The 26,787-nt window shown below is 47.0% G+C and overlaps 1 protein-coding gene across 1 annotated transcript in view; it reads right to left on the reverse strand.

Moving 5' to 3' along the window:
• Nucleotides 1-1,525: 1,525 nt before the first annotated feature.
• Nucleotides 1,526-26,787, reverse strand: part of LOC109885543 (receptor-type tyrosine-protein phosphatase R) — a 115,241-nt gene continuing 89,979 nt past the window's right edge. Inside the window, 6 exon segments of the mRNA XM_031815255.1 lie at nt 1,526-2,192; nt 8,332-8,603; nt 13,637-13,747; nt 20,305-20,442; nt 22,547-22,626; nt 25,776-25,860. Of these exon segments, the coding sequence (XP_031671115.1) occupies nt 2,099-2,192; nt 8,332-8,603; nt 13,637-13,747; nt 20,305-20,442; nt 22,547-22,626; nt 25,776-25,860 (780 nt within the window). The 3' untranslated portion in view covers nt 1,526-2,098.

The following is a 26,787-nucleotide window of genomic DNA, read 5'->3' on the forward strand; positions in this document are numbered from 1 at the left end:
TCCTATAGACAATTTGTGGGCAGATTCTGAAAAAGCGTGTGCGAGCAAGGAGGCCTACCTAGGTGTAACCTGACTCAGTTATACCAGCTCTGTAATTAGGAATGGGCCAAAATTCACCAAACTTATTGTGGGAAGCTTGTAGAAGGCTACCCAAAACGTTTGACCCAAGTAAAAAATTTTAAGGCAATGCTACTAAATACTAATTGAGTGTCTGTAAACTTCTGACCCACTGGGAATGTGATGAAAGAAATAAAAGCTGAAATAAATCATTCTCTCTACTATTATTCTGACATTTCACATTCTTAAAATAAAGTGGTGATCCTAACTGACCTAAGACAGGGAATTTTTACTGTGATTAAATGTCAGGAATTGTGAAAAACTGAGTTTAAATGTATTTGGCTAAGGTGTATGTAAAACTTCTGACTTCAACTGTATGTATTCGGCATTTAGAAGCTACAGTATATCAGAGTTTGAAATCAGGGTCAGATAATCCAGACCATTTTATTTTTATAAGTGTCTGATTGATGTTATCTTTGTAATAATGGTTTTGTTTCAGAGATAAAGTGTGTGGGAATCTACACCATTCAGGCATACAGGGAAAACATCATGTCTAAAAGTACCAAACCATCATGAGTTTACTTTTACACATCAAAACATTATCTTAATATTGTATAAAACTAAAAATAATAATTATTACTATCATTTAATCTATATGATCAACAATTAAACATAACATGTCATTTAAATGTAAACGTTTACATTTTGGTAAAGAAAGTTGTCATATATCTGTGATGCTTAAAGGCCCAACGCAGCCGTTTTTATCTCAATTTCAATTAACTGCCTTATTCCAACATCATAGTATGTGTATATATATAAAACACAGGGGGGGACAAAATCATGTTTTTGACTGCACTGGGCCTTTAATGGTCAACACAATATACCTGAGGATGGATTTGAAAGCTAAGAAATGGAAAATAGAAAAAGAAAAAGGTTTTGTTATTAAGATTGATTTAGTGATGTCGTTTCAGAGCCAGGGTAGATCACACAGCACCTGATAACAGAGAGCTTTGGTATGGAACATTGGATCACACGGCGGCCATGACAGTTCTCTGTGAATAAGGTAGATCTATAGGACAGGCCTATAGCAGGGGGCTGCCAAACTCAATTCCTGAAGGGCCGCGTGTCGGTTGGCTTTTTATGTTGGTTATTTGCTTCCAATTCAGTGTGTATAATGGCCATCCCCATAGTGTAAAGACCTTTTGATGTGTGGTAGCGTGCAGACAGGCCCAATCGTTCCCTCACCTTTTCATACACTGATCTTTCAATGGATGATCAACATGCTATTAGAGGTATAGTATATGGCAGAGGGGCGGCTTCTAGTGTGTTACTGAGAGAAAAGCCAACCTCCAATGGAATATAACAGTCTTCAGAATAATACCCTTTGTGTAACAACACATAGTTTAAAAAATAAATAAATAATCAGAATTCAAAAAATATCCTAGTAAAGTCACAAAGACAAGTGCTATTCGTTTCGACAACGTACCTTTAGCTTTTTAATAGAAACACCATGGACGATTCAAGGACCACAGACTACCTACCCATCTACTGTAGCACATAGTAGTAAGAGGTCAGAGTGTAGGTATACTACAGAATCAATATCAGGCAATCTGATTGGACAGAGCTGCAGTATCAGAGAGTTTGATTGGACAGAGGCAGGTTGCTCACAACAACGTTTTCAGAAGCAGAGCTGCTCACGAATGACAGGAAGTAGTAGAAGAAGAGGAGGAGGAGGAAAGAGAGGAAGAGAAGAAAGGATACATTACATTCAGAGACATAATCACCTGTCCATACCTCCATCTCTCTCTCTGTAAGGAGACTCAATCAATCAGCCAATAGCAGTCCAGGCTGTCCATACATGTCCACAAAGACAAAGCCCACAAGGACATCTACCATCCAATCGTCACCCGAACATCCACTTCCTCATTAGTCACATGACCTCACAGTCACCAGGTAAGATAGGTCCTTCCCGCTAGGGGGAATTAAATTCCACTTCCTGGAAAAACCTGGCACGTTTTAACGAAAAATTCCTGGCCTCTGTTCATTGGCCGGTGTCGGCGGAGAGGCGGGTCTCGAAGAGGCTCAAGGCGTGGTGGACAAACTCGTACTGCTCCCCTGTCTGGATCAGACCTCCTCTGAAAAGGACACACAGAGACAAGGCAGCCATTAGAATCCCGGCTGAAATAACAACATGGACCAGTGACAGTGGTAGCATGTTAGTAGCATGTTAGTAACATGCTATGAATTACAAGGAGTGGAAAATCATTTCAATAAACTAAAACCTTCCATCAGTTGTGGCCATGCTACTGTCTGTAATATAATGAATCCATCTCGTACTGTGACTGAAAAACATCTCTTATTTTAGTGCTGCTGAACATTTGGAACATTAATTACCAATGTTCTGTCTCATAATACATGAACCATTTAGGATTCTCTCCAGCTCATTTAATCCTGTGGTAATTAGTCACGATAAAAGGTCATTTAAACTCTTACTCAGTCATCTAAACGGTACAGTGGCAGTTTGCTTCAGTACATTCTGTTCAATGATTAACTAAAGCTCAACCAAGACAACATTATGAAGTCCTTGATACCCTGTTGAGCTGCAGGCTACTGCTTCATCCTAATGGATGAGTGCTTTATCCTGGAACAGACAGGCTGTGGGAGATATTTCAGCTTAAACCCTGTTCAGGCTCAGGCTCAGGGGATGAGTGTGTGTGTGTGTGTGTGTGTGTGTGTGTGTGTGTGTGTGTGTGTGTGTGTGTGTGTGTGTGTGTGTGTGTGTGTGTGTGTGTGTGTGTGTGTGAAAGAGATAGGAACATATTATCACGTTCTGTCCCTCTCTTGTAAAAGAAAGTTTCTCATGTACAAGTTTCTTAGCCTGATTTATGTCACACCCACCTACATCCCCCCTAACATCCATCCTGACTGTCTGTCTGACTGTCCTCACCCAGCCACATCCATCCTGACTGTCTGTACTAAGCCAGCCACATCCATCCTGTCCGTCTGTCTGTCCTAACCCAGCCACTTCCATCCTGTCCGTCTGTCTGTCCTAACCCAGCCACGTCCATCCTGTCTGTCTGTCTGTCCTAACACAGCCACATCCATCCTGTCTGTCTGTCCTAACCCAGCCACATCCATTGACTGTCTGTCTGACTGTCCTAACCCAGCCACATCCATCGACTGTCTGTCTGACTGTCCTAACCCAGCCACATCCATCGACTGTCTGTCTGACTGTCCTCACCCAGCCACATCCATCCTGTCTGTCTGTCTGTCCTAACCCAGCCACATCCATCCTGACTGTCTGACGGTCCTAACCCAGCCACATCCATCCTGACTGTCTGTCTGTCTGTCCTAACCCAGCCACATCCATCCTGACTGTCTGTCTGTCCTCACCCAGCCACATCCATCCTGACTGTCTGTCTGTCCTCACCCAGCCACATCCATCCAGACTGTCTGTCCTAACCCAGCCACGTCCATCCTGTCTGTCTGTCTGTCCTAACACAGCCACATCCATCCTGACTGTCTGCCTGACTGTCCTCACCCAGCCACATCCACCTTGACCATCTGTCTGACTGTCCTATCCAGCCACATCCACCCTGACTGTCTGTACTAAGCCAGCCAGATCCATCCTGACTGTCTGTCTGACTGTCCTCACCCAGCCACATCCATCCTGACTGTCTGCCTGACTGTCCTCACCCAGCCACATCCATCCTGACTGTCTGTCTGACTGTCCTAACCCAGCCACATCCATCCTGACTGTCTGCCTGACTGTCCTCACCCAGCCACATCCACCTTGACCATCTGTCTGACTGTCCTCACCCAGCGACATTCATCCTGTCTGACTGTCCTCACCCAGCCACATCCATCCTGTCTGTCTGTCTGTCTGTCTGTCTGTCTGTCTGTCTGTCTGTCTGTCTGTCTGTCTGTCTGTCTGTCTGTCTGTCTGTCTGTCTGTCCTAACCCAGCCACACACATCCTGACTGTCTGACGGTCCTAACCCAGCCACGTCCATCCTGACTGTCTGTCTGTCTGTCTGTCTGTCCTAACCCAGCCACATCCATCCTGACTGTCTGACTGTCCTCACCCAGCCACATCCATCCTGACTGTCTGTCTGTCCTCACCCAGCCACATCCATCCAGACTGTCTGTCCTAACCCAGCCACATCCATCCTGTCTGTCTGTCTGCCTGACTGTCCTCACCCAGCCACATCCACCTTGACCATCTGTCTGACTGTACTCACCCAGCCACATCCATCCTGACTGTCTGTACTAAGCCAGCCACATCCATCCTGTCCGTCTGTCTGTCCTAGCTCAGCGACATCCATCTTGTCTGTCTGTCCTAACCCAGCCACATCCATCCTGACTGTCTGTCTGACTGTCCTCACCCAGCCACATCCATCCTGACTGTCTGTACTAAGCCAGCCACATCCATCCTGTCCGTCTGTCTGTCCTAACCCAGCCACTTCCATCCTGTCCGTCCTAACCCAGCCACATCCATCCTGTCCGTCTGTCCTAACCCAGCCACATCCATCCAGACTGTCTGTCCTAACCCAGCCACGTCCATCCTGTCTGTCTGTCTGTCTGTCTGTCTGTCCTAACCCAGCCACATCCATCCTGACTGTCTGACTGTCCTCACCCAGCCACATCCATCCTGACTGTCTGTCTGTCCTCACCCAGCCACATCCATCCAGACTGTCTGTCCTAACCCAGCCACGTCCATCCTGTCTGTCTGTCTGTCTGTCTGTCTGTCTGTCTGTCTAACTGTCTCTCTGTCTGTCCTAACACAGCCACATCCATCCTGACTGTCTGTCTGACTGTCCTAACCCGGCCACATCCCATCCTGACTGTCTGCCTGACTGTCCTCACCCAGCCACATCCACCTTGACCATCTGTCTGACTGTCCTCACCCAGCCACATCCATCCTGACTGTCTGTACTAAGACAGCCACATCCATCCTGTCCTTCTGTCTGTCCTAGCCCAGCGACATCCATCTTGTCTGTCTGTCCTAACCCAGCCACATCCATCCTGACTGTCTGTCTGACTGTCCTCACCCAGCCACATCCATCCTGAATGTCTGTACTAAGCCAGCCACATCCATCCTGTCCGTCTGTCTGTCCTAACCCAGCCACTTCCATCCTGTCCGTCTGTCTGTCCTAACCCAGCCACATCCATCCAGACTGTCTGTCCTAACCCAGCCACGTCCATCCTGTCTGTCTGTCTGTCCTAACCCAGCCACATCCATCGACTGTCTGTCTGACTGTCCTAACCCAGCCACATCCATCCTGACTGTCTGACGGTCCTAACCCAGCCACATCCATCCTGACTGTCTGTCTGTCTGTCCTAACCCAGCCACATCCATCCTGACTGTCTGTCTGTCCTCACCCAGCCACATCCATCCTGACTGTCTGTCTGTCCTCACCCAGCCACATCCATCCTGACTGTGTCTCTCCTCACCCAGCCACATCCATCCTGACTGTCTGTCTGTCCTCACCCAGCCACATCCATCCAGACTGTCTGTCCTAACCCAGCCACGTCCATCCTGTCTGTCTGTCTGTCTGTCTGTCTGTCTGTCTGTCTGTCTGTCTGTCTGTCTGTCTGTCTGTCTGTCTGTCTGTCTGTCTGTCTGTCTGTCCTAACACAGCCACATCCATCCTGACTGTCTGTCTGTCCTAACCCAGCCACATCCGTCACGGACACCGACGTTTTGCTTCCAGACAAACTAAACACCTTCTTTTCCCACTTTGAGGATAATACAGTGCATTGTACACTGACCAAGGATTGCGGACCACCCCTCTCCTTCTCTGTGGCCGACGTGAGTAAGACACTTAAACGTGTTAACCCTCGCAAGGCAGCTGGCCCAGATGGCATCCCTAGCCACGTCTTCAGAGCATGAGCAGGCCAGCTGGCTAGTGTGTTTACGGTCATATTCAATCGCTCCCTATCCCAGTCTGCTGTCCCCACATGCTTCAAGATTTTCAACCATTGTTCCTGTACAAAAGAAGGCAAAGATAACTGAACTAAATTACCATCACACCACAGCACTCACTTCTGTCATCATGAAGTACTTTGAGAGACTAGTCAAGGATCACATCACCCCCACCCTACCTGACACAATAGATCCACTTCAGTTTGCATACCGCCACAACAGGTCCACAGACGATGCATTCACCATCACACTGCACACTTCCCTATCCCCTCTGGACATGAGGAATACCATAGTACCCTCCAAACTCATCATTAAGCTTGAGACCCTGGGTCTTGACCCCGTCCTGGGTAATTGGGTCCTGGACTTTCTGACGGCCGCCCCCAGGTAGTGAAGGCAGGAAACAACATCTCCACTTCGCTGATCCTCAACACTGGGGCCCCACATGGGTGCATGCTCAGCCCCCTCCTGTACTCCCTGTTCACCCATGACTGCGTGGCCATGTACGCCTCCAAGTCAATCATCAAGTTTGCATATGACACAGCAGTAGTAGGCTTGATTACCAACAACAACGAGATGGCCTACAGGGAGGAGGTGAGGGCCCTCGGAGTGTGGTGTCAGGAAAACAACCTCTCACTCAACGTCAACAAAACTAAGGAGATGATGGTGGATTTCGGGAAACAGCAGAGAGAGTACCCCCCCCTATCCACATTGATGGGACAGTAGTGGAGAAGGTGGAAAGTTTTAAGTTCCTGGGCATACACATCACGGACAAACTGAAATGGTCCACCAGCGAAACAGCTCCTCTTCAACCTCAGGAGGCTGAAGAAATGTGGGTTGTCACTGAAAACCCTCACAAACGTCTACAGATGCACAATTGAAAGCATCCTGTCGGGATATATCATCACCTGGTATGGCAACTGCGCCGCCCACAACCGTAAGGCCCTCCAGAGGGTAGTGAGGTCTGCACAACGCATCACCGGGGGCAAACTACTTGCCCTTCAGGACACCTACAGCACCCGATGTCACAGGAAGGCCATAAAGATCATCAAGGACATCAACCACATGAGCCACTGCCTGTTCACACCGCTATCATCCAGAAGCCGAGGTCAGTACAGGTGCATCAAAGCTGGGACCGAGAGACTGAAAAACAGCTTCTATCTCAAGGCCATCAGACTGTTAAACAGCCATCACTAACACAGAGTGGCTGCTGCCTACATACAGACTCAAATCATTAGACACTTTAATAAATGGATCACTAGTCACTGTAATAATGTTTACATATCTTACATTACTCATATCATGTCTGTACTGTATTTTATACCATCTACTGCACCTTGCCGATGCCGCTCGGCCATCACTCATCCATATATTTATATCTACATATACTTATTCCATCCCATTGTGTGTCCATCCCATTCTCCTTCCAGTTCTCTGCTGCCAATGACTGGAACGAACTACAAAAATCTCTGAAACTGGAAACACTTATCTCCCTCCCTAGCTTTAAGCACCAACTGTCAGAGCAGCTCACAGATTACTGCACCTGTACATAGCCCACCTATAATTTAGCCCAAACAACTACCTCTTTCCCAACTGTATTTAATTTTATTTATTTATTTATTTTGCTCCTTTGCACCCCATTATTTTTATTTCTATTTTGCACAGTCTTCCATTGCAAAACTACCATTCCAGTATTTTACTTGCTATATTGTATTTACTTTGCCACCATGGCCTTTTTGCCTTTACCTCCCTTCCCACCTCATTTGCTCACATTGTATATAGACTTGTTTATACTGCATTATTGACTGTATGTTTGTTTTTACTCCATGTGTAACTCTGTGTCGTTGTATCTGTCGAACTGCTTTGCTTTAACTTGGCCAGGTCGCAATTGTAAATGAGAACTTGTTCTCAACTTGCCTACCTGGTTAAATAAAGGTGTTCTCAACTTGCCTACCTGGTTAAATAAAGGTGTTCTCAACTAGCCTACCTGGTTAAATAAAGGTAAAATAAAATAAAAATGAGGTAGTGGTTGTGGAATTGTTAGATTACATGTTAGATATTACTGCACTGTCGGAACTAGAAGCACAAGCTTTTCATTACACTCGCATTAACATCTGCTGAACACGTGTATGTGAGACACACAGACAGACAGACTGCCAGCCAGCCTGCCTGCCTGTCTGTCTGTGTAGGTAACTCACCTGTCTGCTGTAAACATACTGTGCTACATTGGACCTATTCCACATACTGTCTAATACACCAGGTGTAGGTAACTCACCTGTCTGCTGTTAACATATTGTACTACATTGGACCTATTCCACATACGGTCTAATACTCCAGGTGTAGGTAACTCACCTGTCCGCTCTGAGCTGACACACAATCCCCAGCACATCCACCACTCCCTCCATCTCCAACTGACGACAGCCTATTGTCGTGGCGATGAAGCAGCCCGTTCGGCCAATCCCTGCGCTGCAGTGTACGATGACGGGTCCCTGCGATGGGGAGCCCGTCCTGTCCTCCTCCACGTCTCTCATCAGCTGGAGCAGGGGCTGGGCGCTGTCTGGGGTCTTATGGTCCGGCCACGATGTGTACCAGTAGTGCTTCACCACACGACTCTGGGCCCCTTGCTGTGAAAGAGACAAAGACACACAGAGAGTTTGAGTAAGATCAAGATTGTGGTTTCAGTCTAGTTTAAAGTAACTGTCCAGTGTTAACAGATTTCAATGAAATATGACCTTGTGAGTGAAATAGTTTTTCTTCTAAACATTTTTATAAATTATGTTATAAAGCAGCTTTTCTGTTTTGGAATGGTGTGGGCGTACCCTAACAACAGAATGGTGTGGGCGTACCCTAACAACAGAATGGTGTGGGCGTACCCTAACAACAGAATGGTGTGGGCGTACCCTAACAACAGAATGGTGTGGGCGTACCCTAACAACAGAATGGTGTGGGCGTACCCTAACAACAGAATGGTGTGGGCGTACCCTAACAACAGAATGGTGTGGGCGTACCCTAACAACAGAATGGTGTGGGCGTACCCTAACAACAGAATGGTGTGGGCGTACCCTAACAACAGAATGGTGTGGGCGTACCCTAACAACAGAATGGTGTGGGCGTACCCTAACAACAGAATGGTGTGGGCGTACCCTAACAACAGAATGGTGTGGGCGTACCCTAACAACAGAATGGTGTGGGCGTACCCTAACAACAGAATGGTGTGGGCGTACCCTAACAACAGAATGGTGTGGGCGTACCCTAACAACAGAATGGTGTGGGCGTACCCTAACAACAGAATGGTGTGGGCGTACCCTAACAACAGAATGGTGTGGGCGTACCCTAACAACAGAATGGTGTGGGCGTACCCTAACAACAGAATGGTGTGGGCGTACCCTAACAACAGAATGGTGTGGGCGTACCCTAACAACAGAATGGTGTGGGCGTACCCTAACAACAGAATGGTGTGGGCGTACCCTAACAACAGAATGGTGTGGGCGTACCCTAACAACAGAATGGTGTGGGCGTACCCTAACAACAGAATGGTGTGGGCGTACCCTAACAACAGAATGGTGTGGGCGTACCCTAACAACAGAATGGTGTGGGCGTACCCTAACAACAGAATGGTGTGGGCGTACCCTAACAACAGAATGGTGTGGGCGTACCCTAACAACAGAATGGTGTGGGAGTACCCTAACAACAGAATGGTGTGGTCGTACCCTAACAACAGAATGGTGTGGGAGTACCCTAACAACAGAATGGTGTGGGCGTACCCTAACAACAGAATGGTGTGGGCGTACCCTAACAACAGAATGGTGTGGGAGTACCCTAACAACAGAATGGTGTGGTCGTACCCTAACAACAGAATGGTGTGGGAGTACCCTAACAACAGAATGGTGTGGGCGTACCCTAACAACAGAATGGTGTGGGCGTACCCTAACAACAGAATGGTGTGGGAGTACCCTAACAACAGAATGGTGTGGTCGTACCCTAACAACAGAATGGTGTGGGAGTACCCTAACAACAGAATGGTGTGGGTCGTACCCTAACAACAGAATGGTGTGGGCGTACCCTAACAACAGAATGGTGTGGGCGTACCCTAACAACAGAATGGTGTGGGCGTACCCTAACAACAGAATGGTGTGGGCGTACCCTAACAACAGAATGGTGTGGGCGTACCCTAACAACAGAATGGTGTGGGCGTACAAACCGAATGGGTGGGCGTACCCTAACAACAGAATGGTGTGGGCGTACCCTAACAACAGAATGGTGTGGGCGTACCCTAACAACAGAATGGTGTGGGCGTACCCTAACAACAGAATGGTGTGGGCGTACCCTAACAACAGAATGGTGTGGGCGTACCCTAACAACAGAATGGTGTGGGCGTACCCTAACAACAGAATGGTGTGGGCGTACCCTAACAACAGAATGGTGTGGGCGTACCCTAACAACAGAATGGTGTGGGCGTACCCTAACAACAGAATGGTGTGGGCGTACCCTAACAACAGAATGGTGTGGGCGTACCCTAACAACAGAATGGTGTGGGCGTACCCTAACAACAGAATGGTGTGGGCGTACCCTAACAACAGAATGGTGTGGGCGTACCCTAACAACAGAATGGTGTGGGCGTACCCTAACAACAGAATGGTGTGGGCGTACCCTAACAACAGAATGGTGTGGGCGTACCCTAACAACAGAATGGTGTGGGCGTACCCTAACAACAGAATGGTGTGGGCGTACCCTAACAACAGAATGGTGTGGGCGTACCCTAACAACAGAATGGTGTGGGCGTACCCTAACAACAGAATGGTGTGGGCGTACCCTAACAACAGAATGGTGTGGGCGTACCCTAACAACAGAATGGTGTGGGCGTACCCTAACAACAGAATGGTGTGGGCGTACCCTAACACAGAATGGTGTGGGCGTACCCTAACAACAGAATGGTGTGGGCGTACCCTAACAACAGAATGGTGTGGGAGTACCCTAACAACAGAATGGTGTGGTCGTACCCTAACAACAGAATGGTGTGGGAGTACCCTAACAACAGAATGGTGTGGGCGTACCCTAACAACAGAATGGTGTGGGCGTACCCTAACAACAGAATGGTGTGGGAGTACCCTAACAACAGAATGGTGTGGTCGTACCCTAACAACAGAATGGTGTGGGAGTACCCTAACAACAGAATGGTGTGGGCGTACCCTAACAACAGAATGGTGTGGGCGTACCCTAACAACAGAATGGTGTGGGAGTACCCTAACAACAGAATGGTGTGGTCGTACCCTAACAACAGAATGGTGTGGGAGTACCCTAACAACAGAATGGTGTGGGCGTACCCTAACAACAGAATGGTGTGGGCGTACCCTAACAACAGAATGGTGTGGGCGTACCCTAACAACAGAATGGTGTGGGCGTACCCTAACAACAGAATGGTGTGGGAGTACCCTAACAACAGAATGGTGTGGGCGTACCCTAACAACAGAATGGTGTGGGCGTACCCTAACACAGAATGGTGTGGGCGTACCCTAACAACAGAATGGTGTGGGCGTACCCTAACAACAGAATGGTGTGGGCGTACCCTAACAACAGAATGGTGTGGGCGTACCCTAACAACAGAATGGTGTGGGCGTACCCTAACAACAGAATGGTGTGGGCGTACCCTAACAACAGAATGGTGTGGGCGTACCCTAACAACAGAATGGTGTGGGCGTACCCTAACAACAGAATGGTGTGGGCGTACCCTAACAACAGAATGGTGTGGGCGTACCCTAACAACAGAATGGTGTGGGCGTACCCTAACAACAGAATGGTGTGGGCGTACCCTAACAACAGAATGGTGTGGGCGTACCCTAACAACAGAATGGTGTGGGCGTACCCTAACAACAGAATGGTGTGGGCGTACCCTAACAACAGAATGGTGTGGGCGTACCCTAACAACAGAATGGTGTGGGCGTACCCTAACAACAGAATGGTGTGGGCGTACCCTAACAACAGAATGGTGTGGGCGTACCCTAACAACAGAATGGTGTGGGCGTACCCTAACAACAGAATGGTGTGGGCGTACCCTAACAACAGAATGGTGTGGGCGTACCCTAACAACAGAATGGTGTGGGCGTACCCTAACACAGAATGGTGTGGGCGTACCCTAACAACAGAATGGTGTGGGCGTACCCTAACAACAGAATGGTGTGGGGCGTACCCTAACAACAGAATGGTGTGGGCGTACCCTAACAACAGAATGGTGTGGGCGTACCCTAACAACAGAATGGTGTGGGCGTACCCTAACAACAGAATGGTGTGGGCGTACCCTAACAACAGAATGGTGTGGGCGTACCCTAACAACAGAATGGTGTGGGCGTACCCTAACAACAGAATGGTGTGGGCGTACCCTAACAACAGAATGGTGTGGGCGTACCCTAACAACAGAATGGTGTGGGCGTACCCTAACAACAGAATGGTGTGGGCGTACCCTAACAACAGAATGGTGTGGGCGTACCCTAACAACAGAATGGTGTGGGCGTACCCTAACAACAGAATGGTGTGGGCGTACCCTAACAACAGAATGGTGTGGGCGTACCCTAACAACAGAATGGTGTGGGCGTACCCTAACAACAGAATGGTGTGGGCGTACCCTAACAACAGAATGGTGTGGTCGTACCCTAACAACAGAATGGTGTGGGCGTACCCTAACAACAGAATGGTCTGGTCGTACCCTAACAACAGAATGGTGTGGGCGTACCCTAACAACAGAATGGTGTGGGCGTACCCTAACAACAGAATGGTGTGGGCGTACCCTAACAACAGAATGGTGTGGGCGTACCCTAACAACAGAATGGTGTGGTCGTACCCTAACAACAGAATGGTGTGGGCGTACCCTAACAACAGAATGGTCTGGTCGTACCCTAACAACAGAATGGTCTGGTCGTACCCTAACAACAGAATGGTGTGGGCGTACCCTAACAACAGAATGGTCTGGTCGTACCCTAACAACAGAATGGTGTGGGCGTACCCTAACAACAGAATGGTGTGGGCGTACCCTAACAACAGAATGGTGTGGGCGTACCCTAACAACAGAATGGTGTGGGTGTACCCCAACAACAGAATGGTGTGGTCGTACCCCAACAACAGAATGGTGTGGGCGTACCCCAACAACAGAATGGTGTGGTCGTACCCCAACAACAGAATGGTGTGGGTGTACCCCAACAACAGAATGGTGTGGTCGTACCCCAACAACAGAATGGTGTGGGCGTACCCCAACAACAGAATGGTGTGGTCGTACCCCAACAACAGAATGGTGTGGTCGTACCCCAACAACAGAATGGTGTCGGTGTATACCGGTCATATAAAATATTAATGCAAGTAGATCGCTGATTGGTCAGTTCATCCTCCTCAGGAGGATGACATCATGCTCTGAGAAAAGCATTTTGGAAACGGTCTGTTTGAAATAAATTTTTCAGGTTTTTGAAGTGTTTTATTTTCTCTCGTATTTGGTCACAAATACGAGTAGAGCCTATAGGATGAGTCAACATTATTTGGGTATGAGTCAACAAAACATGAACTTTTAAAAGTGTAGATTTCCAATGGAGAGTTAATGAAGTGTATAGTAAATAGATAGAAACCCACAGCGACCCAGTTCGGTCAATGGGTTCCATCCCTAAGTGAAAAGTACCTTCAGGTTGAGGGTCCGACAGGTGTAGTTGTCACACTCTGTCACGTTGTTAATGAGCACCTCAACCTTGCCATAGATACCACGCCTCTCTGGCCAGTACAGAACACATTTCTGGAACAGACAACATCATTAATCATTACACATGTTATCGTATCACCAATCACTATTGTTCCAGTGATTATGTCATGTAATTTACATGTGTAGAATCACGTACATATTTGTTTATACCTATGGGTTCCTGTGTGTGTGTGTGTGTGTGTGTGTGTGTGTGTGTGTGTGTGTGTGTGTGTGTGTGTGTGTGTGTGTGTGTGTGTGTGTGTGTGTGTGGTTAGGGTTGAATATTTTCCTGTGTACTGAAAAACAATGTTCCAACCCGAGAATAAATCACTTTTCTCCCGGAGAAAAAAACGGTATTTCCCGCCAAAACCAGAAATGTCATTCTAAAGCATTTAAACCATATAAATATGCTTTAGATGTAATTTGATTAGAGCTTTGATCAGCATGACAAATCAAGACTGATGCTACCTGAGACTGATGAGACTGATGCTACCTGAGACTGATGCTACCTGAGACTGATGCTACCTGAGACTGATGCTACCTGAGCCTGATGCTACCTGAGCCTGATGCTACCTGAGACTGATGAGACTGATGAGACTGATGAGACTGATTCTACCTGAGACTGATGAGACTGATGAGACTGATGCTACCTGAGACTGATGAGACTGATGCTACCTGAGACTGATGCTACCTGAGACTGATGAGACTGATGCTACCTGAGACTGATGCTACCTGAGACTGATGCTACCTGAGCCTGATGCTACCTGAGCCTGATGCTACCTGAGACTGATGAGACTGATGAGACTGATGCTACCTGAGACTGATGAGACTGATGAGACTGATGCTACCTGAGACTGATGAGACTGATGAGACTGATGCTACCTGAGACCGATGAGACTGATGCTACCTGAGACTGATGCTACCTGAGACTGATGAGACCTGAGACTGATGCTACCTGAGACTGATGCTACCTGAGCCTGATGCTACCTGAGCCTGATGCTACCTGAGACTGATGAGACTGATGAGACTGATGAGACTGATGCTACCTGAGACTGATGAGACTGATGCTACCTGAGACTGATGAGACTGATGAGACTGATGCTACCTGAGACCGATGAGACTGATGCTACCTGAGACTGATGCTACCTGAGACTGATGAGACTGATGCTACCTGAGACTGATGAGACTGATGCTACCTGAGACTGATGCTACCTGAGACTGATGAGACTGATGCTACCTGAGACTGATAAGACTGATGCTACCTGAGACTAATGCTACCTGAGACTGATGAGACTGATGCTACCTGAGACTGATGCTACCTGAGACTGATGAGACTGATGCTACCTGAGACTAATGAGACTGATGCTACCTGAGACTGATGGAACTGATGAGACTGATGAGACTGATGAGACTGATTCTACCTGAGACTGATGAGACTGATGAGACTGATGAGACTGATGCTACCTGAGACTGATGAGACTGATGAGACTGATGTTATCTGCGACTGATGAGACTGATGAGACTGATGCTACCTGAGACTGATGAGACTGATGAGACTGATGAGACTGATGCTACCTGAGACTGATGAGACTGATGAGACTGATGCTACCTGAGACTGATGCTACCTGAGACCGATGAGACTGATGCTACCTGAGACTGATGAGACTGATGCTACCTGAGACTGATGCTACCTGAGACTGATGAGACTGATGCTACCTGAGACTGATGCTACCTGAGACTGATGAGACTGATGCTACCTGAGACTGATGAGACTGATGCTACCTGAGACTGATGCTACCTGAGACTGATGAGACTGATGCTACCTGAGACTGATGCTACCTGAGACTGATGAGACTGATGCTACCTGAGACTGATGAGACTGATGCTACCTGAGACTGATGAGACTGATGAGACTGATGAGACTGATGAGACTGATGAGACTGATGCTACCTGAGACTGATGAGACTGATTAGACTGATGAGACTGATGCTACCTGAGACTGATGAGACTGATGAGACTGATGAGACTGATGCTACCTGAGACGGATGAGACTGATGAGACTGATGAGACTGATGAGACTGATGAGACTGATGCTACCTGAGACTGATGAGACTGATGAGACTGATGAGACTGATGCTACCTGAGCCTGATGCTACCTGAGCCTGATGAGACTGATGAGACTGATGCTACCTGAGCCTGATGCTACCTGAGCCTGATGAGACTGATGAGACTGATGAGACTGATGCTACCTGAGACTGATGAGACTGATGAGACTGATGCTACCTGAGCCTGATGAGACTGATGCTACCTGAGCCTGATGCTACCTGAGCCTGATGCTACCTGAGCCTGATGAGACTGATGAGATTGATGAGACAGATGAGACTGATGAGACAGATGAGACTGGTGAGACTGATGAGACTGATGAGACTGATGCTACATGAGACTGATGAGACTGATGCTACATGAGACTGATGAGACTGATGCTACCTGAGCCTGATGCTACCTGAGCCTGATGAGACTGATGAGACTGATGCTACCTGAGCCTGATGCTACCTGAGCCTGATGAGACTGATGAGACTGATGAGACTGATGCTACCTGAGACTGATGAGACTGATGCTACCTGAGCCTGATGAGACTGATGCTACCTGAGCCTGATGCTACCTGAGCCTGATGCTACCTGAGCCTGATGAGACTGATGAGATTGATGAGACAGATGAGACTGATGAGACAGATGAGACTGGTGAGACTGATGAGACTGATGAGACTGATGCTACATGAGACTGATGAGACTGATGCTACATGAGACTGATGAGACTGATGCTACCTGAGCCTGATGCTACCTGAGCCTGATGAGACTGATGAGACTGATGAGACTGATGCTACATGAGACTGATGAGACTGATGAGACTGATGAGACTGATGCTACATGAGACTGATGAGACAGATGAGACTGGTGAGACTGATGAGACTGATGAGACTGATGCTACATGAGACTGATGAGACTGATGAGACTGATGCTACATGAGACTGATGAGACTGATGCTACATGAGACTGATGAGACTGATGCTACATGAGACTGATGAGACTGATGAGACTGATGCTACATGAGACTGATGAGACTGATGAGACTGATGCTACCTGAGCCTGATGCTACCTGAGCCTGATGAGACTGATGAGACTGATGAGACTGATGCTACCTGAGACTGATGAGACTGATGAGACTGATGCTACCTGAGCCTGATGAGACTGATGCTACCTGAGCCTGATGCTACCTGAGCCTGATGCTACCTGAGCCTGATGAGACTGATGAGATTGATGAGACAGATGAGACTGATGAGACAGATGAGACTGGTGAGACTGATGAGACTGATGAGACTGATGCTACATGAGACTGATGAGACTGATGCTACATGAGACTGATGAGACTGATGCTACCTGAGCCTGATGCTACCTGAGCCTGATGAGACTGATGAGACTGATGCTACCTGAGCCTGATGCTACCTGAGCCTGATGAGACTGATGAGACTGATGAGACTGATGCTACCTGAGACTGATGAGACTGATGAGACTGATGCTACCTGAGCCTGATGAGACTGGTGCTACCTGAGCCTGATGCTACCTGAGCCTGATGCTACCTGAGCCTGATGAGACTGATGAGATTGATGAGACAGATGAGACTGATGAGACAGATGAGACTGGTGAGACTGATGAGACTGATGAGACTGATGCTACATGAGACTGATGAGACTGATGCTACATGAGACTGATGAGACTGATGCTACCTGAGCCTGATGCTACCTGAGCCTGATGAGACTGATGAGACTGATGAGACTGATGCTACATGAGACTGATGAGACTGATGAGACTGATGAGACTGATGCTACATGAGACTGATGAGACAGATGAGACTGGTGAGACTGATGAGACTGATGAGACTGATGCTACATGAGACTGATGAGACTGATGAGACTGATTCTACATGAGACTGATGAGACTGATGCTACATGAGACTGATGAGACTGATGCTACATGAGACTGATGAGACTGATGCTACATGAGACTGATGAGACTGATGAGACTGATGCTACATGAGACTGATGAGACTGATGCTACATGAGACTGATGAGACTGATGCTACCTGAGACTGATGAGACTGATGCTACATGAGACTGATGAGACTGATGAGACTGATGAGACTGATGCTACATGAGACTGATGAGACTGATGAGACTGATGAGACTGATGCTACATGAGACTGATGAGACTGATGAGACTGATGAGACTGATGCTACATGAGACTGATGAGACTGATGCTACATGAGACTGATGAGACTGATGCTACCTGAGCCTGATGCTACCTGAGCCTGATGAGACTGATGAGACTGATGCTACCTGAGCCTGATGCTACCTGAGCCTGATGAGACTGATGAGACTGATGAGACTGATGCTACCTGAGACTGATGAGACTGATGAGACTGATGCTACCTGAGCCTGATGAGACTGATGCTACCTGAGCCTGATGCTACCTGAGCCTGATGCTACCTGAGCCTGATGAGACTGATGAGATTGATGAGACAGATGAGACTGATGAGACAGATGAGACTGGTGAGACTGATGAGACTGATGAGACTGATGCTACATGAGACTGATGAGACTGATGCTACATGAGACTGATGAGACTGATGCTACCTGAGCCTGATGCTACCTGAGCCTGATGAGACTGATGAGACTGATGAGACTGATGCTACATGAGACTGATGAGACTGATGAGACTGATGAGACTGATGCTACATGAGACTGATGAGACAGATGAGACTGGTGAGACTGATGAGACTGATGAGACTGATGCTACATGAGACTGATGAGACTGATGAGACTGATTCTACATGAGACTGATGAGACTGATGCTACATGAGACTGATGAGACTGATGCTACATGAGACTGATGAGACTGATGAGACTGATGCTACATGAGACTGATGAGACTGATGCTACATGAGACTGATGAGACTGATGCTACCTGAGACTGATGAGACTGATGCTACATGAGACTGATGAGACTGATGAGACTGATGAGACTGATGCTACATGAGACTGATGAGACTGATGAGACTGATGAGACTGATGCTACATGAGACTGATGAGACTGATGAGACTGATGAGACTGATGAGACATACGTTAAAGACATTTTATGAAGATTAGCTGTCTGGAAACAGCTCTGTCTCAGCTGTCATGAACAGTTTAGCTGTCTGGAAACAGCTCTGTCTCAGCTGTCATGAACAGTTTAGCTGTCTGGAAACAGCTCTGTCTCAGCTGTCATGAACAGTTTAGCTGTCTGGAAACAGCTCTGTCTCAGCTGTCATGAACAGTTTAGCTGTCTGGAAACAGCTCTGTCTCAGCTGTCATGAACAGTTTAGCTGTCTGGAAACAGCTCTGTCTCAGCTGTCATGAACAGTTTAGCTGTCTGGAAACAGCTCTGTCTCAGCTGTCATGAACAGTTTAGCTGTCTGGAAACAGCTCTGTCTCAGCTGTCATGAACAGTTTAGCTGTCTGGAAACAGCTCTGTCTCAGCTGTCATGAACAGTTTAGCTGTCTGGAAACAGCTCTGTCTCAGCTGTCATGAACAGTTTAGCTGTCTGGAAACAGCTCTGTCTCAGCTGTCATGAACAGTTTAGCTGTCTGGAAACAGCTCTGTCTCAGCTGTCATGAACAGTTTAGCTGTCTGGAAACAGCTCTGTCTCAGCTGTCATGAACAGTTTAGCTGTCTGGAAACAGCTCTGTCTCAGCTGTCATGAACAGTTTAGCTGTCTGGAAACAGCTCTGTCTCAGCTGTCATGAACAGTTTAGCTGTCTGGAAACAGCTCTGTCTCAGCTGTCATGAACAGTTTAGCTGTCTGGAAACAGCTCTGTCTCAGCTGTCATGAACAGTTTAGCTGTCTGGAAACAGCTCTGTCTCAGCTGTCATGAACAGTTTAGCTGTCTGGAAACAGCTCTGTCTCAGCTGTCATGAACAGTTTAGCTGTCTGGAAACAGCTCTGTCTCAGCTGTCATGAACAGTTTAGCTGTCTGGAAACAGCTCTGTCTCAGCTGTCATGAACAGTTTAGCTGTCTGGAAACAGCTCTGTCTCAGCTGTCATGAACAGTAGCTAGGACATCTGTCCAGCTAGGACATCTATATACAGGACTAAATATCAATCTACAACAGCATTGCCTATTTGGAATCATTTTCTACAGGGGGAGATGTGTACATTAGACGCAAATTCACTCCTTATATTAGTGTAGCATAGACTGTGCTGCAATAAATGCAGTCCTACTGCGCTCCATGCTGACAGGTGCTGTCTACCCTCACCGTGAGCGTTGATGATTGATAGAGAGAGAAGGACCGTAGAGAAGCCAGATTTTAACATCACATCATTTAACAGTTCCATTCCACGTCATAGTAAATCATTTATTATCATTTACAGGTTTTTCACTGTTATTTTTCCCGGGGAAAAGGGACTGGGTTCGGGCGGTAAATCTCTGTAACCCGGGACCCGCTATTCAACCCTAGTACGTGTGTGTGTGTGTGATGTGTGTGTGTGTGAGTAAGTGAGTGAGTGCACCCGTACCTCATTCTTTTCCCTGAGCTTGGTGATCATGATGATGACAGGACAGTCTTCCTGCCAGGCCATCTGCCAGAAATCATTCACTGTGTTGATCATGGGACCCTGGGTGGCGATGTAGGCCTTCTCATCGCCTAGGTAACCCTGCAGAGGTTAGAGAGAGGTAGGGAGGGAGGGAGGGAGGGAGGGAGAGAGGGAGGGAGGGAGGGAGGTCAGAGAGAGGGAGGGAGGGAGGGAGGGAGGGAGGGAGGGAGGGAGGGAGGGAGGGAGGGAGGGAGGGAGGGAGGGAGGGAGGGAGGGAGGGAGGGAGGGAGGGAGGTAGAGAGGGAGGGAGGTCAGAGAGAGGGAGGGAGGGAGGACTATTAGCTAACTGGTACACAGGAATTCTTGACTGGACCAAAAGAGTTTGTGTAAACTGTCACTAGACTGGGGACTAGCTTGTTAAGGCATGATGAATGGACAGGTTGTTTAGACAGCAGAGTCACTAACCCATTCATTTGGTGTTCATATTTCTGTCTTAATGTGTGCTGCTATTTATTTATTTAAAAAAAAAAAAAATATTTAACCTTTATTTAACTAGGAAAGTAAGTTAAGAACCAATTTACAATGACGGCCGACCGCGGCCAAACCCGGACCATGCAGGGCCATTTGTGCACCGCCCAATGGGACTCCCAATCAGCAGGTCTGATTATTCTCTATGGTGTTAGCTACTGTCTAGGGAGAGATAAACCACAGCAGGTCTAAATATCCTCTATGGTGTTAGCTACTGTCCAGAGAGAGATAAACCACAGCAGGTCTGACTATCCTCTATGGTGTTAGGTACTGTCCAGAAAGAGATAAACCACAGCAGGTCTGAATAGCCTCTATGGTGTTAGCTACTGTCCAGAGAGAGATCAACCACAGCAGGTCTGAATAGCCTCTATGGTGTTAGCTACTGTCCAGAGAGAGATAAACCACAGCAGGTCTGAATAGCCTCTATGGTGTTAGCTACTGTCCAGAGAGAGATCAACCACAGCAGGTCTGAATAGCCTCTATGGTGTGAAAGAGAAAATGAGAGTGTTATGTCCCATATGGCACCATATTCCCTATATAGTGGACTACTTTTGACCAGAATGTATTGCGCTAAATAGGGAATAGGGTGCCATTGTGAAGTCATGCTAGTAGTTGAGCTTCCTGCAGTGACTACAGGGGAAGTGGCCCTATTGTATCTGCAGCCCAACGGGTCATTAGAGAGTGAGTTCACTAGTTCCTCCGGCCTGCCCTCTCTCTCCTTCTGTTCTCTCCATAGACTTACATGGAAACAACAGAAACAATGTCCTCGCTCCCCTGAACTCACTGCTACGCTTTTCTTTCCCAAGATGGAGAAACCCGATAAGGAGAATCTGAAGTTGTTTGTTTGTTTAAAAAGGGAACACGTCTTATATCACATCACTCAGTTGAACAACACTGGGATATGACTGCATAATATAATATATGAAATATGAAGGCATGAACTAAGCTAAAGATGACCAGTTAGAATCCAGGGTGATAGAATGAAAAAAAATGTAACTATGTTTCATGAGTTCGGTTCTAATCTCTAATCTGTTCTAATCTGACTATGGATACCTGTACAGCCAATTTTAATCTGTGTTATAATCTGACTATGGATACCTGTACAGCCAATTTTAATCTGTGTTTTATTCTGACTATGCATACCTGTACAGACAATTTTAATCTGTGTTTTATTCTGACTATGCATACCTGTACAGACAACTTTAATCTGTGTTTTATTCTGACTATGCATACCTGTACAGACAACTTTAATCTGTGTTTTATTCTGACTATGCATACCTGTACAGACAACTTTAATCTGTGTTATAATCTGACTATGCATACCTGTACAGACAACTTTAATCTGTGTTTTATTCTGACTATGCATACCTGTACAGACAACTTTCAGGAAATGGTTTTTACCTACTCATTATGAGAGCGCTATCATGTGCCATTTTGGCTCTAACTAAGAGATCACTGTTGTTTTACAACCACAACATCCACCTGTTTTGGTTTGGGTTCAGAATTCAATGTGTTCACAAACAATGGTTAAGAACCCAGAACAGTCCCTGGGCTCACATGCTTACCCTGTAATTGGCATTGATATGTGTATGTGTATGTGTATGTGTACGTGTACGTGTGTGTGTGTGTGTGTGTGTGTGTGTGTGTGTGTGTGTGTGTGTGTGTGTGTGTGTGTGTGTGTGTGTGCATAACTTACCCTAATGTAGTTGGCGTTGATGTAGCTGCTGAGAGGGTCGAAGGAGCTCTTGGTCCTCAGGATCACTCTGGAATGTGGATCTACAGGAGACAACAGATATGTTACCAGCTATTAGAATCAGATAGATATGTTAGTGACTGGAGGTTCCAGCTATTAGAATCAGATATATATGTTAGTGACTGGAGGTGCCAGCTATTAGAATCAGATAGATATGTTAGTGACTGGAGGTGCCAGCTATTAGAATCAGATAGAGATGTTAGTGACTGGAGGTGCCAGCTATTAGAATCAGATAGATATGTTAGTGACTGGAGGTGCCAGCTATTAGAATCAGATAGATATGTTAGTGACTGGAGGTGCCAGCTATTAGAATCAGATAGATATGTTAGTGACTGGAGGTTCCAGCTATTAGAATCAGATATATATGTTAGTGACTGGAGGTGCCAGCTATTAGAATCAGATAGATATGTTAGTGACTAAAGGGTTCCAGCTGTTAGAATCAGATAGAGATGTTAGTGATTAAAGGGTTCCTGCTATTAGATTCAGATAGATATGTTAGTGACTGCAGACAGGACTGTTCTGTCTGAAGACTTCTCTGTCTGAAGAGTTCTGTCTGGACTTCTCTGTCTGAAGAGTTCTGTCTGGACTGTTCTGTCTGGACTGTTCGGTCTGAAGAGATCTGTCTGGACTTCTCTGTCTGAAGAGTTCTGTCTGGACTGTTCTGTCTGGACTGTTCGGTCTGAAGAGATCTGTCTGGACTTCTCTGTCTGAAGAGTTCTGTCTGGACTGTTCTGTCTGGACTGTTTTGTCTGGACTGTTTTGTCTGGACTTCTCTGTCTGAAGAGTTCTGTCTGGACTGTTCTGTCTGGAGTGTTCTGTCTGAAGTGTTCTGGCTGGACTGTTCTGTCTGGACTGTTTTGTCTGAAGAGTTCTGTCTGAAATGTTCTGTCTGGACTGTTCTGTCTGGTGTGTTCTGTCTGAAGTGTTCTGTCTGGACTTCTCTGCCTGAAGTCTTCTGTCTAGACCCCAACCCCAGCCTCAACCCCAGACCCCAACCTCAACCCCCAACCCCAGACCCCAAACTCAACCCCAGACCCCAACCTCAACCCCAGACCCCAACCTCAACCCCAGACTCCAACCCCAGACCCCAACCTCAACCCCAGACCTCAAACCAGACCCAAACCCCAACCTCAACCCCAAACCTCAACCCCAGACCCCTCTGTGCTCTGCGTGTTGAAGGAAGACTGCTGGTTCAGACAGGAAGCCTGATAACGTTCCAAGGTGTGAACGGGAAGACAGTAACATTCCAACCCAACTGTCTTTTATTACAGAATGATGTCATTCACACACACACACACATACACATACACATACACACACACACACACACACACACACACACACACACACACACACACACACACACACACACACACACACACACACACACACACACACACACACACACACTACTATAACATCCTATTCCCTAATTAGTGCACTACTATAGCACCCTATCCCCTACTTAGTGCGCTACTATAGCACCCTATTCCCTAGTTAGTGCACTAATATAGCACCCTATTCCTTAGTTAGTGCAGTACTATAGCACCCTATTCCCTAGTTAGTGCAGTACTATAGCACCCTATTCCCTAGTTAGTGCACTACTACAGCACCCTATTCCCTAGTTAGTGCACTACTATAGCACCCTATTCCCTAGTTAGTGCAGTACTATAGCACCCTATTCCCAAGTTAGTGCAGTACTATAGCACCCTATTCCCTAGTTAGTGCACTACTAAAGCACCCTATTCCCTAGTTAGTGAACTACTATAGCACCCTATTCCCTAGTTAGTGCAGTACTATAGCACCCTATTCCCAAGTTAGTGCAGTACTATAGCACCCTATTCCCTAGTTAGTGCACTACTATAGCACCCTATTCCCTAGTTAGTGAACTACTATAGCATCCTATTCCCTAGTTAGTGCAGTACTATAGCACCCTATTCCCTAGTTAGTGCAGTACTATAGCACCCTATTCCCTAGTTAGTGCAGTACTATAGCACCCTATTCCCTAGTTAGTGCGCTACTATAGCACCCTATTCCCTAGTTAGTGAACTACTATAGCACCCTATTCCCTAGTTAGTGCACTACTATAGCACCCTATTCCCTAGTTAGTGAACTACTATAGCACCCTATTCCCTAGTTAGTGCGCTACTATAGCACCCTATTCCCTAGTTAGTGCGCTACTATAGCACCCTATTCCCTAGTTAGTGAACTACTATAGCACCCTATTCCCTAGTTAGTGCAGTACTTTTGATCTTTACCCACAGGGTTAAAGGCAGAACACTAGGGAATAGGACACCATTTGGGACACACATAGAGGCTGTTTAAAGAATCAGGAAGGAACAGCTCATCTCAGACATCTGGTTTATATTTGACCACTTCCGTCCAGCAGGCTAACCAACCAGACAGGGCAGCACTAAAACACTTCCTGTATGACCAGGAGAGGCTGTGGCGGTTGGCTATGTTTGGATGTATTCAGTGTTGCTTACATAGAGGTCGACCAGCCAAACACATGCTGTAAACAACAATATATCATGCACTGCAGAGAATGTTTGTGTGTGTGTGTGTTTGTGTGTGTGTGTGTGTGTGTGTGTGTGTCTGTGTACGTGTGTGTGTACGTGTGTGTGTGTGTGTCTGTGTACGTGTGTGTGTGTGTGTGTGTGTGTGTGTGTGTGTGTGTGTGTGTGTGAGCCCAAAGGTTGACAATAACAGACAGTGACAGGTTGACAGAACTACTGCTGTGTGAGATAGACAAGCCTAATCTACCGCGACACGACACTGACCCTCACATTAACACCATAGCCTTAGTCTGTGGACCACACAACAGGTTGTGGCTCTGCGGGTGGTCAATTCGTCCTTATAAACTGGGTGGTTCCAGCCCTGAATGCTGATTGGCTGAAAGCCGTTGTATATCAGAACGTATACCACGGGTATGACAAAACTTGTATTTTTACAGCTCTAATTACGTTGGTAATCAGTTTATAACAGCAATAAGGCACCTTGGGGGTTTGTGGTATATGGCCAATATACCACGGCTAAGGGCTGTGTCCAGGCACTCCGCGTTGTGTCGTGCTTAAAGAACAACCCTTAGCCTTGTTATATTGGCCATATACCACACCCCCTCGAGTCTTATTGCTTAATGAACTAATACATATTAAAAATCTAATATACTTACTTGGCAGTATTGTCTTGTATCTGTTTTTGGTTCCATGACTGGAAATGTCCATCACCTTTGGATCCACAAAGTTCATTGGGATTTCCTGAAAGGACAAACAAAACAGACAAACAAAAACACAATTTAACTCATGAAGTTAAATCAATTGGTTTAAACAGCCCATAAATGTTGAGGTGGATTGTTCCACATACACAAATGTAATGGGCTATCCGGCCTTGAATAACAGAGTTGATTAATCAGGTTGTTGACCACAGGAACATAACGCTGTGTAGTGGTTGTGTTGACGTTTTGTTCACGACGAACCCGGTGTGTAGGGTCTGTGTGTGGAGCGCCACGTCTCGTAGCTGTGTGTGTGTGTGTGTGTGGTGTGTGTGTGTGTGGAGTGCCACGTTTCGTAGCTGTGTGTGTGTGTGTGTGTGTGTAGGGTCTGTGTGTGGAGCGCCACGTCTCGTAGCTGTGTGTGTGTGTAGGGTCTGTGTGTGGAGCGCCACGTCTCGTAGCTGTGTGTGTGTGTAGGGTCTGTGTGTGGAGCGCCACGTCTCGTAGCTGTGTGTGTGTGTGTGTGTGTGTGTGTGTGTGTAGGGTCTGTGTGTGGAGCGCCACGTCTCATAGCTGTGTGTGTGTGTGTGTGTGTGTGTGTGTGTGTGTGTGTGTGTGTGTGTGTGTGCGTGCGCATGTGCGCGCGTGCGTGTGTGTGTGTGTGTGTGTGTGTGGTGTGTGTGTGTCTGTGTGTTTGTGGTGTGTGTGTGCGTGTGTGTGTGTGTGGTGTGTGTGTGTGTGTGTTTGTGGTGTGTGTGCGTGTGTGTAGGGTCTGTGTGTGGAGCGCCACGTTTCGTAGCTGTGTGTGTGTGTGTGTAGGGTCTGTGTGTGGAGCGCCACATCTCGTAGCTGTGTGTGTGTGTGGATCCACAAAGTTCATTGGGATTTCCTGAAAGGACAAACAAAACAGACAAACAAAAACACAATTTAACTCATGAAGTTAAATCAATTGGTTTAAACAGCCCATAAATGT

Source organism: Oncorhynchus kisutch, unplaced genomic scaffold (genome assembly GCF_002021735.2).
Source record: "Oncorhynchus kisutch isolate 150728-3 unplaced genomic scaffold, Okis_V2 Okis09a-Okis19a_hom, whole genome shotgun sequence".
Taxonomy (NCBI): Eukaryota; Metazoa; Chordata; class Actinopteri; order Salmoniformes; family Salmonidae; genus Oncorhynchus; species Oncorhynchus kisutch.